At 43.2% G+C, this 12197-nt stretch overlaps 1 protein-coding gene across 8 annotated transcripts in view; it reads left to right on the forward strand.

Moving 5' to 3' along the window:
* Dscam2 (Down syndrome cell adhesion molecule 2) overlaps nt 1–12197 on the forward strand; it is a 134536-nt gene that overhangs the window by 107185 nt on the left and 15154 nt on the right. For 4 of the 8 annotated variants that reach the window (XM_065492480.1, XM_065492474.1, XM_065492478.1 and 1 more), the window contains exons 7-17: nt 54–207; nt 746–1008; nt 1550–1711; nt 5428–5712; nt 8081–8200; nt 9265–9450; nt 9508–9655; nt 10161–10309; nt 10719–10926; nt 11620–11838; nt 11924–12120. In XM_065492480.1, the coding sequence (XP_065348552.1) occupies nt 54–207; nt 746–1008; nt 1550–1711; nt 5428–5712; nt 8081–8200; nt 9265–9450; nt 9508–9655; nt 10161–10309; nt 10719–10926; nt 11620–11838; nt 11924–12120 (2091 nt within the window). Of the gene's footprint in view, nt 1–53; nt 208–745; nt 1009–1549; nt 1712–3193; nt 3476–5427; nt 5713–8080; nt 8201–9264; nt 9451–9507; nt 9656–10160; nt 10310–10718; nt 10927–11619; nt 11839–11923; nt 12121–12197 lie in introns of all 8 variants that reach the window. The other 4 variants (XM_065492476.1, XM_065492479.1, XM_065492475.1 and 1 more) reach the window with 3 other exon arrangements.

Raw genomic sequence — 12197 nt, forward strand, 5'->3', positions numbered from 1 at the left:
TTGGTTGTTGTTTGTGCTCTGCTCTGATCTGTGTGTGTCTAATGGAATTGCAGACGCGCCACCGTCGATGCTGTACAGCTTCATCGAGCAAACAATGCAGCCGGGCCCGTCGGTGTCTCTCAAGTGCAGCGCGGCGGGAAACCCAACGCCCAGCATCGAGTGGCGGCTCGACGGCTTCACCCTTCCTCCCACGGACATCGCAAATAGGTTCGTCTTCCCTTCCATTCCTCGCATCTATTCATGGCAAGGATAATTTAATTAACCGTGCGGCGGATTCACGTGACGGCGGGAAAGTTTGAATATTTTTGTTGTTATATTTCTTTGCTAACAGCCGATTAGCCCGGTAATTGGCAAATCGACCGCTAGATGACACATCAGGCCGATGGAAATATAACAAAATAAAATTATTAGGTAGACACGCCCCTTTTTCGACCCTTTTACTGGATTTGCCGCCATTACTTCGACGCTATTTTGACTTCTGACCGGCGGGAAAACCAACACAGATCGCATTCCGGCCCCCGGTGGGAATTACGACTGCGCAGACAGTTTTGATTTTGGTCACGCGTGCGCAGTAATGACTTTTGGGCTCACTGTCAGTTTAAGAAGCGATCTGAACATACTGCGCATGCTTCAGATGTGCACAAGTTAACTGCGCAGCTGGCAAACAGATCTTAACCAATCTTTCTTATTGCCATCATATTAAAATACAGAAAAAATTGACCAATTTTGGGCGTGTGAATTTCAGGATGCACATCGGGCAGTACGTGACGGTGCACGGAGACGTGATCAGCCACATCAACATCAGCCACGTGTCGGTGGAGGACGGCGGCGAGTACTCGTGCACGGCGACGAACCGGGCGGGCAGCGCGTGGCACGCGGCCCGCCTCAACGTCTACGGGCTGCCCTACGTGCGCACCATTCCCAAGGTGACCGCCGTCGCCGGCGAGACGCTCTACATCAAGTGTCCGGTCGCCGGATACCCCATCGAGGACATCAGATGGGAACGCAGTGAGTAGAAATTTTTTTCCACCGTTAATACGAAATATTTACATAATTTAGACAGAAAAGGTAAATTAAAAATGTCTTTGTTTATATTTTTTAATTAAAGTCGGTCTCTGACGAAGACTCTGAGCCCACCAATCGATTCCTGAGGGTCGAATTAGGTATAATGGATGTTTTTTCTGTTAAAAATGGTAAAAATATTTTCCCGCCAAAACAATATGAACGTATTTGCGAGAACTGCGCATGCGTGAGACCTGCCTGGACATGAGAGAGAAGTCATTCGTACAGGCGATATCTCTGCAAGTGCTCAAACCAACTCTCACGCATGCGCAGCTCTCGTAAATACGTTCATGATGTTTTGGCGGGAAAAAAAGTTCGCACGTCACGCTGCACTCTTTTAACGGAAAAAATATCAATTCTAACTAATTCGACCCTCAGGAATTGATTGGTGGGCTCAGAAACCTCGTCAAAGACAGTCTTTAATATTAATTATAAAAATTGAAAATAAATAAATTAAAGTTTGTCTCGTTTTTAATTAACTTTGCAGACGGGAGGGAGCTGCCGGTGGATTTGCGTCAGAAGGTATTTCCCAACGGCACGCTGTCGATAAGGCACGTGCAGAAGCCGACGGACGCGGGCATCTACACGTGCACGGCGCGCAACAAGCAGGGCATCAGCTCGCGGCGCAACGGAGAAATCACCGTGATCGGTAATTGAGCCCCTCGATGACGAAAAAAAAGAAAAAAATGTCTCGATTGTTTGTCTGCCAGAATCGATTCTCGGGTTTTCTGCTCGCTGCGGCACCGCACGCGCGCCTTTTTACCATGCTATTAATGGAAATCCATTAAGCATTTGATGAGCTGGCTGCGCTTTTATTAATTTCCTTGTTTTCCTCGATAAAAGCAGTGATTTTACGGCCCGCCCTTTTACGGTCCAACTTTTTATACGCCAAGACCCCGGCACGTCCCACGTCTCGCCCTATTAAAATGCGACGCCGGAGATCAGCCGCGACGCGCTCGTCACTTTTGATTAAAACTTTGGGTCTCTTTATTGAAATCCAAATCCCTCGGGCACTTGTGAACAAGAACCGTCGACAAGGAAAAGAGGATCAATAATACATAAAATGATCCCAAAATATTTTTTCTTTTTTATATACGCGTAAGAGCAGAACTGCAAAAATCATCCTCAGGCGGCGTGACCTGAGGAAGGTCGGTTACAGGCTGGAAAGAAAAATCGCCACCGGGTATCGCCAAATTTGCCCGAAAGGTTTGAAAAAGCATTTAAAATCATCCTTGGAGCGAATCTCAGGTCTGGGTACCCTGAAATAGGTCATTTGGGTATCGTAGGTCAAAGCCCCGTCCAATACCTGTCCGATGACGGGTCGTGGTCAATGATCGGACAAACAGCCGATTTTTAATAAAAATAAAACTATTTTTTTGGAAAATTTTTACTTTTTCAAATATTCGGCAGAAAAAAATCTTGAAAATTCGAAAAATAGTCTGATTTTGGAAAACTGCATACGGACAGGCGCGTTTCATCAAGGGGCATCGATTGGTACTTTAATCAGCACCGTCCGGCCCATAGGGCCCCGCCTAGGCCCCAAATACAAAAGTTTGAAATATCACAAATCGCGTTTTATCGATTTTAAAAATCAATAACTTTGCTCCTATGGTTCGTAGAGTAAAAAACTAAAGTTTTTCAGTCTCGCAGTACAATTCTGCGTTGAAAGGACATGCTATCCACCCCCGTCCACCCCCACCCCAATATTCTGCGCTATTTTAAAGTATTTGATTTTATTTTTTTTTGTTCCTCTACAACTTTTAAACGTTCCTCCTGCGCATTTTCGCATTTTTTGTTATTGGATCACGAGTTAGTTTCACCGTGCGGCCCATTTCAGGGGTGTAGAAGCCATTAATTGCGGGCAGCGTGGCTGCGTGCCAATTCTCGAGCGTAAAGGGCGTTTCATCGCGACATTTATTATTCCGCCGCTTTCTCTCTCTTTCTCTCAGATTGCCTTATTGAATCTCGTCCCTTTTTTTCGCGCGTGCAGCCGGCGAGCGAGCGAGAAAACCATATCCATCCCTTGTTCACCTCCTTCCACAGGTCGAGGTCTTTGATTCAGAGCTGCCGCTTTTTTAATTTTTGTGCGTGTGCTTGCGAATTTTGAATGCGTGATGCGTGTGGTTTGCAGTCCCGCCAAAAATTAGCCCGTTCTCGGTGGAGCGGAGCTTCCACCTGGGCGAGCGAGCCACCCTGACGTGCTCGGTGGTGCGCGGCGACCCACCCCTGGTGATCAGCTGGCTGCGCGACGGCAACGCCCTGCCACCCTCCACTGTGTCTATTAATCAGGTGGATCAGTTTAACAGCATCCTGCGCATCGAAAGCCTCTCGCCCGAGCATAACGGCAACTACTCGTGCCGCGTCGGCAACCAGGCCAGCACCGTCACCCACACGCAGAGAATCACAGTCAATGGTAAACACCCCCCGCCGCATTTTCAATTGTGGCCCGCGGAAAATCCGAGTTCTGCATTCTGATTGGCTGGCGAGGAGAGTGGGGAGGTGGTTCCGACGCAACCAGCCAATCAGATATCTCGCTGCCTCTTCTTTTTTCAACGCAGAAATGTTGGAAATGTTTTTCGGTCTTTTAATTGGTGTTCAGAGTCACCGCCAGATGGCACCAGAGTGAGTTTGTTATGGTTTTTACGCCACTGCTTGAGGAAACGCCCCCAAATTGCCTATTTTACAGGAGTTTAAATATTAAATATGGTGATTTTTTCAGAATATATAATTACCACCATCTTAACTGAAGTTTCTAAGCCCACCGATCGATTCCTGAGGGTCGAATTAGGCAAAATGCATGTTTTTTCCGTTAAAAAGTGCAGCGCGACGTGCGAACTTTTTTTCCCGCCAAAACTTATTAAACGTATTTACGAGAAGTACGCATGCGTGAGAGCTGGTTTGAGCACTTGCAGAGAGACCACCTGTACGGATGGCTTCTTTGTCACATCCAGCCAGCTCTCACGCATGCGCACTTCTCGCAAATACGTTCATTAAGTTTTTGGCGGGAAAAAAGTTCTCACGTCGCGCTGGACTTTTTTAACGGGAAAAATATCGATTTTACCTAATTCGACCCTCAGGAATCGATTGGTGGGCTCAGAATCGTCGTCAAAGATGGTCTTTCAATAAAAAATTTATAAACAAGTTTATTTCAGTAATTCTCAAGGTCACAAAATCTTTTTTAATTTTTAAAAAAATTCGGACTGCATATTTTGAACATTCGAAATGGCTAAAATGTTGCTCTTGAACGTGGCAACAACATATGAAAAATTGGTTCTTCGATCTTTTCTAGTTTTTGAGAAAATTTAAATCAAAGTCGAAAAACGGTTATTTTTGTACCCTGAAAATCGTGAATATTTTTAAAATGAATTTCTCAATGTTATGGCATGGGGTTAGGACCCATCCTCTGCCCCTGGGGGTGGTATTTTTCATTAAAATTAAACTTTGGTCAGAATTGATCGATTTTGGCGTCGTTTTCATAGGTTTTTCGCCAATTCTGGACACGTCATTTTCTTTTCAAACCGGTAAACTCCCTATGGCACCACCTGTTGGCAGCGCTGAGCACCACAAACACCCAAACTCTCTCGCGGAATACATTTTTTCGCGAAAATAAGCCAACCCGTAAAATTGGCTTGCGCGGATATCTTCTTTCCTCTTTCTTTTTCTTCTCTCTCTTTCTCATCGGCGACGATGATCCCCTGGCCACTCCGCCCCGCACTTGTGGAATATGAGTCCGCCCGTCCCGTCCACCCTATTTACGGCGCCCCGAACCACCCCCTGCTGTATATACAGTCTCGTCTGTTGTACAGTCTACTGCATCCGATTTCTTTCGACTCATTATTTGTGTGTGTGCGTGTCACTACTTTTATTATTATTACTCTTGTTACATGAAAATATTGTAATTATTACTGCCAGTGATTTTCTCTAACCATTCTTGTCATGGCCTGCTGTTTTTTTGCTACTCTATTCGTGTACAATTATTCAAATATTTATATATTATTCTTTGGGTCTGTGCAGCTCGTCTGCCAACACCTGCAATTGTATTGCTGCATTTTTGCAATGTCACCCTTGCAGCGTGCCGGCCAACCCCAGCCAAAGGGGATGATTTTTTTTATTAAATTAATTTTTTAAATTTCAAAATTAAATTGCCACGCCCCTTTGGCTGTTTGGGAGTTTGCCGGCGTGCTGGGCTTGTAATTAAGTGCGCATCGTCCTGTGAATGCCGTTTGCGTCTCTCCTGCCGAGGTCATCCGCCGCTGGCAGCACCTTCTCGCAGGTTTGGGGTTGTCGCCGAGCGAGCGATTATTTTGTGTTGATTATTTACCGTGTGCGTTTTGTGAGGTGTTGATTAACGCTTGGATTTGGCAGTTCCGCCGAGCATTGAGCCGTTCTCGTTCCAAGAGGGCCTGTCCGAGGGCATGCGGACGCGGCTCGTTTGCGGCGTGTCGAGCGGCGACGCGCCCATTTCCGTTACCTGGCTCAAAGACGGTGCTCCCATTGCCAATGACAATCTAGTCAACGTGTCCACCCTTGACTCCTTCTCTAGCTTGCTCAATATCAAACAACTCGTGGCTCACCACTCGGGCGATTACACTTGCGTCGCCTCCAACCTGGCCGCGGTTGTCCGCTTCACGGCCACTTTGAGCGTCAAAGGTAATTTTTATAACTAAAAAAAAATCAAAAATCAAAAACGCCCGCCCGCCCGCGCGCCCGCCCCCGCACAAAAGACAAAATTAATTAAAATAAATAGCATACGCGTTCGTCTGAGCTGAGAAAAGAGAAAATAATTCATTTTCTTTATATTATTTAAATTCAGGAAAAATAGAAAATAGTTTAGAAATTTTATTTTCAATTGACCAGTTCATTTTCTAAATATTTGTAATTAATTATCATATTTAACTAAACATTATTTTATTTTACAAAAAACAGATCTAATTTAGATTCAAATTCTGCTGAAAAACGTAAAGGATATTTTTTAATTTCAGGGTTTAAAAAAATGTTATGACCAGGGCTGTGAATTTAAGACCATAAAACGAGCACAATTCTAGTATTTTCGAGCCAGTCAAACGACTTTAAACATTTTTAAATCTTTAAAAACCGAATTTAAACCAAAAAGTGAATGTTTTTTTATCCTGTAAGCAAATTTCAACAATTAGAGCAGATTATTTCTCTTTAAAATGATTTAAAAATATTTTTAACCTATAACAGGTTATATTTTGTATAACGTCTGTTTTCTTGCATTTTTTACGAACAAACACAGTTTATTTTTATGAAATCTCGGGTGCTGGGACCTTTAGGAGACTAATTTTCAAAAATTTAGTGTCAAATTCATCTCGTTCTCACAATAAAATATTCGTTGAAGTGGTTTCAAGGGGTTAAAATGCTAAATTCCGTTTCACAATGGGGTAAAAACAACAAAAAATTGAAAAATATAAGTTTTTCAGGGTGGAAAAAGGGGGTTGAAGGGTTGGCACCCTTAGAATACTTTGGCTTTCTAGGGGAGGTTAAGACGAGTCTAGTGGTGTGTGGTTTTTGGAAATCTGACAGTTAGAAGCTGAGATTTGGGCGTGCAAACATTAAAAAACCCAAAAAACCAATTTTTTTATTTAATAATTTATTATTTAAAAACACCACTCCAAATATAGATGTTTCTAAACTTAAGTTTTTTGCTCTACAAAATGGCAATGTCAAAATTGATGAATCTTTAAAAATGTAAGACCAACAGTTGCTGTTTTTATAATTTAAAAATTACTTTTCGCGCCGTTTTCGTTTAAATTTAAGCAAAAATTTTTAAAATCAACCATTTTGCTTGCATACGTCTTAAATTCACAGCCTGTAGTTAAACCTATTCATTTATTAAAAAAAAATCCTGAAAATAGTGGCAGGACTGAATCCAAAATTAGATTTTGTTAACATAAAAACCGTTAATTTGGTGTTTTTTGTTTGAGAACCAATCAAAACGTTCCACGAGAACGAATCTGATTGGCTGAGACGGCAGCGCCACAGCGGCATGTGAACCAACAAGCGGCGCTGCTGTCTCAATCAAAGAACCAACCACGCCCCCTTCTCTGAATGTTCGTTGGCGTTAATTTTGAATGTTTTAACCGTCCAGTTCGACCCTGAATAACAAAAAAGCTCTTTTCTCAGTCGTCTCAGAATAAAAATAGAACCTCTGTCATAAATAAATGAATATCATTGTGTGGATCTAAACGTAGTCTTAGTCTTGATTGCTGTCTGAAATGTGCTAAATCAGCGTGAAATTAAACTATACCGAAGTTGGTCTCTGCTCACTATATATTTATATCTTTTCACTCTCCTGCGAACACACACAAAACTGTGGACATGTCGTTGATTTATTTGGCGTACGTCATAAAAAACAGAGTCGAGAATGCCTGATATATTAATATGTTACACACTTCTCACTACTTGGTTCAGTTTTTTCTCATCTATAGTCTAGAATAGCTCAGTCAGTGTGATTTATCTTTTCGTTACTTTTCCGACAAACTCTCGTTGATTGAGCGAAAAGCCAAACGCATATATATAGCGATTAACAAAACCCAAAATCCCAATACGAGGTGGTTTAAACAGACAGGTAAACAAACGCTGCGCGTAAGAAACAGTAATATGTATTATATTCTATATATGCTCGCATGCCACTATATTTAATTCTATATTTCCATATCACTGTTTTCTTATTCTGACATTTTCCGCTCTATTTTCTCTCTCACAGAAAATATTCTCTCTCTCTCTCTCTCTCTCTCTGCCTCCAAAGCATGCTTTTCCGCATGAGTTTTTGCACTTCTTCCCTGCTGTACATTTTTAAACTTCTGTAAATAGCTCTGAGAATGTAAACCAAACTTGTAAATATTTCTGTATTCGAGTATTTTTTGATATAATAACCAATTCCCTTAATTAATTAAAAAAAACGCGAGAAATATTTAGAAAAAAATAAAACTGATAACTGAGTGTACGCGACGCGGAGGATTTTTGGCGCGTTTTGTGACGGCGGCTTGGATTTCAGTGCCTCCGAAGTGGGTGGTGGAGCCGGTGGACACGAACGCGCCCAGGGGGCGGCACGTTATGATCCAGTGCCAGGCGGACGGCGTGCCCGCCCCGACAATCACTTGGAAGAAGGCCAGAGGTTTGTCTTTTCCCTGCATGCTCTTTCCGTTGCACCACACAAAAAAATTGGCATGCCGCGCGTCTTCCGAATGGAATAAATGACCGAGGCAACAGATGCGGCCAGAAAACGGGAGAAATTCGCATTTTACGGATGAAATCAAATGCCAACGGGATTAAGGGTCATCAGAAGGGATGCGCGATTTTTAAAACGTGTAAAAAAGCCGCCAGCAGATGGAGGCATCGTATACTTTGGTAATTAATTTAATTTTAATTTATTTCCGCTGCGATTTAAGGCTCAATCATGTCACTGTGCATTCTTCACTAAATTTTCTTTCTTTTGAAGTTCTGAAAACCAAAATCAGTCCAGACATTCGCCGTAGAATCGTTGGAAAAGATTTTTTATTTCTAAAATTAGTTTTTCATGTTTCTACGGCGAATGGCTGGACTGATTTTGGTTTTCAGCACGTCAAAGGAAAGACAATTAATTGAAGAATGCACAATTAGCAGGATTGAGTCTGAAATCGCAGCGAAAAGCCTTAAAATCAAATTTATTATGAAATTATACGGTGGCGCCATCTGTTGATGGCTTTGAACACTCATACAACTGGCGTACTCTCGTTGTTTTACTCAATTAAATCAAAAGAAATAATTTTTTGGGTATATTCATACCCCTTCAATTTTATAACTTCAAAAAACACCCCTATAGTATTAATATCAGCCCCTATGCCACCCCTTAAGCATTTTTGGAACCTTTGAACCTTGTTTAGAGCTCTTTCTTGAGTAAATTCATTCCATTTCTCCGCCTTAAATATATATTTCATGCAAAATAACTTTAATAATAATCTTTCATCCCCTTAAAACCACCCCTTTGGAAGAATGTCTTTTTTCCGTTTAATTATTGCAAGATTTAAACCACTTTTCCCATACAAAAAGATTTTGTTTGGCAGTCTAGATGATTTTATCGAATAATTTGATACTTCAACCCCCTAACTACCCCATAAATCAACCCCAAAGAATTTTTCCGATTTTTTTGGAATTAAATGACAGAAAATTTGTAACACATTTAATTTTCGGGGGTGACAGGCAGTAAATCTGGCGACTATGAAGAATTGCGTGGCGGATCGTCGTGGGGCGGTCAGTTCAAACTGTTGAGCAACGGCTCGTTGCTTCTGCAGCACGTCAAGGAGGAGCACGAGGGCTTCTATTTGTGCCAGGCCAGCAACGGAATCGGCGAGGGCATCGGCAAAGTCATCCAGCTGCACGTCAATTGTGAGTATTCCCTTTTCTCCTGCTTTACTTAATTTTTTTTAAATTTAAATTCGGCAGCTGCGCCTTACTTTGCGGTGCAGTCCAAGCTGGTGTCGGTGCGCAAAGGGGAAACCGCCGAACTGCGGTGCGACGTGAGCGGCGACGCGCCCATCAACGTCGTCTGGCTCAAGGGAAAAGAAATCGTGGCCGCCTCCAGCAACTACAGGCAAGAATTACTTGAAATTCTTTATTTACATCTTTATTAAATAAACATCTTTAATAGCGTCTTTGACGAAGATTCTGAGCCCACCAATCCATTCCTGAGGGTCGAATTAGGTAAAATGGATGTTTTTTCCGTTAAAAAAGTGAGACGCGACGTGAAGAATGTTTTTCCCGCCAAAACAAATGAGTGCGAGAAGTGCGCATGCGTGAGAGCTGGCTGGATCTGACAAAAAAGTCATTCCCACAGGCAGTGCTCAAACCAGCTGTGACGCATGCGCAATTCTCGCACTCATTTGTTTTGGCGGGAAAAAAAGTTCGCACGTCGCGCTGGACTTTTTTAACGGAAAAAACATCCACTATACCTAATTCGACCCTCAGGAATCGATTGGTGGGCTCAGAAACGTCGTCAGAGACGGTCTTTTAATAAAATATTTCGAAATATAATTTTTAAATTTTTCTTCCCCTCACTGTGCGATGAAAAATAAATTCTGGAGCCTTTTTTCGCGCAGGTACAACACGAAACAAGAGCTGATCCCGTCAGGGGTGTCGTTTGGTCTGCAAATAATGTCGGCGGAGGGTTCGGACGCCGGCTCTTACTACTGCCAGGCGACCAACGTTTATGGCAGAGACCAACAACTCGTGCAGCTCGCCGTCCAAGGTCTTGCCTGTTTATTTAAGAGTTAAATCCTTTTAGGGAGTTTCGTTTCGTTTCGTTTGGTTGGTTGGTTGGTCGATCAGAGAAGAGAGAGAGAAAGGAACAAAGTTTATCCGAGCGAGGGCAAAGGGGAAAGAAAAGAAAGAAACAACAAGCGGATGAGAAGTTGACTTAATTAAAAGGGCCGACCCTGCTCGGGATTAAAAAGAAACCACATTATTTGCTCTCTTTTAATCTCGCCTCGCCCTCGCCGCGCGCGGCGCGTGTGTTTGTTGCAACTAAGCCAATAAAACGGTCTGCCCCGCACGCCGATCGATTTTCTTTTCTCTCTTTTCGCTGCACATCAGACATCGCAGCAGGCCGGTCTTATAATTGAGAAGAAGCGAAACTCAATCAAGAAGTAATTTCGCAGAGCCGCCGGCGAGTCCGTCTGCCGTCGAGGTGGTCATGCTCAACAGCCGCTCGGCCAGCGTGCAGTGGAAGCCAGGCTCGGCCGGTGACGTCACGCAGTACTTCATCCAGTACGTCCAGGAGGGCATCCCCTGGGAGCAGGCCAGGGTCAACACCGTCTCAGGGGGCGCCAACAGCATCGTCCTCGAACCACTCCAGCCAGCCACTAGGTCAGGAATGATTATTTTGCATTCAAATTATTTAAAATTAATTAATGTTTGAAATAACCGCCCATTTTGAAGCTGCGCAGTAATTTTGTGTGCATCTTAAGCATGCGCAGTTTGTTCAGATCGCTTCTTGATCTCTCAAGGGGGCTGAAACTCTTCACTGCGCATGCGTGACTCAAATTAAAACGTTCTGCGCAGTCGTAATTCCCACCGGGGAGCCGGCGGGTTGCGATCTATGTTGGTTTTCCCGCCGGTCAGAAGAAGACGGTATTTTCGTGATTTTCCCGCCGTACTCTAACAGACGCCATATCTGCACTGCGCGTGATTCCGTGACCCCGCGGGGATTTGAATTTAATATTTCTGGTTGTTTTAAGTTCGCATGGACCCACTAAAGGGACAAAAATTAAATGCTGAGATGTTTTTAAAAACTTTAAATGAGTGCTGGAATTGTTTTAACTATTTTTTCCTTTTAGATATTTTTTTTCAATAAAATATAATTAAAATTTCCTTAACTGTTTTAAAACTAATGAAAATAGCAGGAGATAAATTTTTAACTGAAATTTAAATAAATAATTATTCAAAATATTAATTAATTTTAAAATTCAAGTAAAAAATGAATGTAACTTGAATTTATTTTCATTAATAATTTATTAAAAAATAATTTTGACAATTGTTTTTACCTCCCTTGCCTCTCAGGTACGTGGTGAGGGTGACCGCGCAAGGTCCAGCGGGTCGCAGTGCTCCGAGCCCTGACCTCAGGTTCACAACGCAGGCGCAGAAGCCGGCAGGTCCGCCGTTGCAGGTGAGCGTGACGCCGCTGTCGTCGACCACCCTGGTCATTTCGTGGTCGCCGCCGCGGCAGGAGCTGCAGCACGGCACCATTTCCACCTACAATGTCGGACTCAAACTCGCCAGGTACTTTTCTTATCAATTATTTAAATTAATTAATTTCAAATTAAATTTAAAAATTTGTGTTTTAACAAGGCAGTGTGTTTTCTAGCGGAATGCTATTTTTCAGCGGCGCTTCCAACGGCTACAACTTCACGTCGGTGCCCGTGGACACGGAGGAAGGTCGCGGCACGCTGCTCGTGTCCAATTTGCGCAAGTTCAGCCGCTACCTCGTGGTGGCGCAGGCCATCAACCAGGAAGGCGCTGGCCCGCTTTCCGAACCCGTCGCGGCCACCACCCTCGAGGACGGTAATTACACCACATTTCTTCACCTTTCTCCGCAAAAAAAATATTATTAACCCGAAAACCCCACTTTATTGTCCGTG

The sequence above is a fragment of the Cloeon dipterum genome, chromosome X (genome assembly GCF_949628265.1).
Source record: "Cloeon dipterum chromosome X, ieCloDipt1.1, whole genome shotgun sequence".
NCBI classification, from domain to species: Eukaryota; Metazoa; Arthropoda; class Insecta; order Ephemeroptera; family Baetidae; genus Cloeon; species Cloeon dipterum.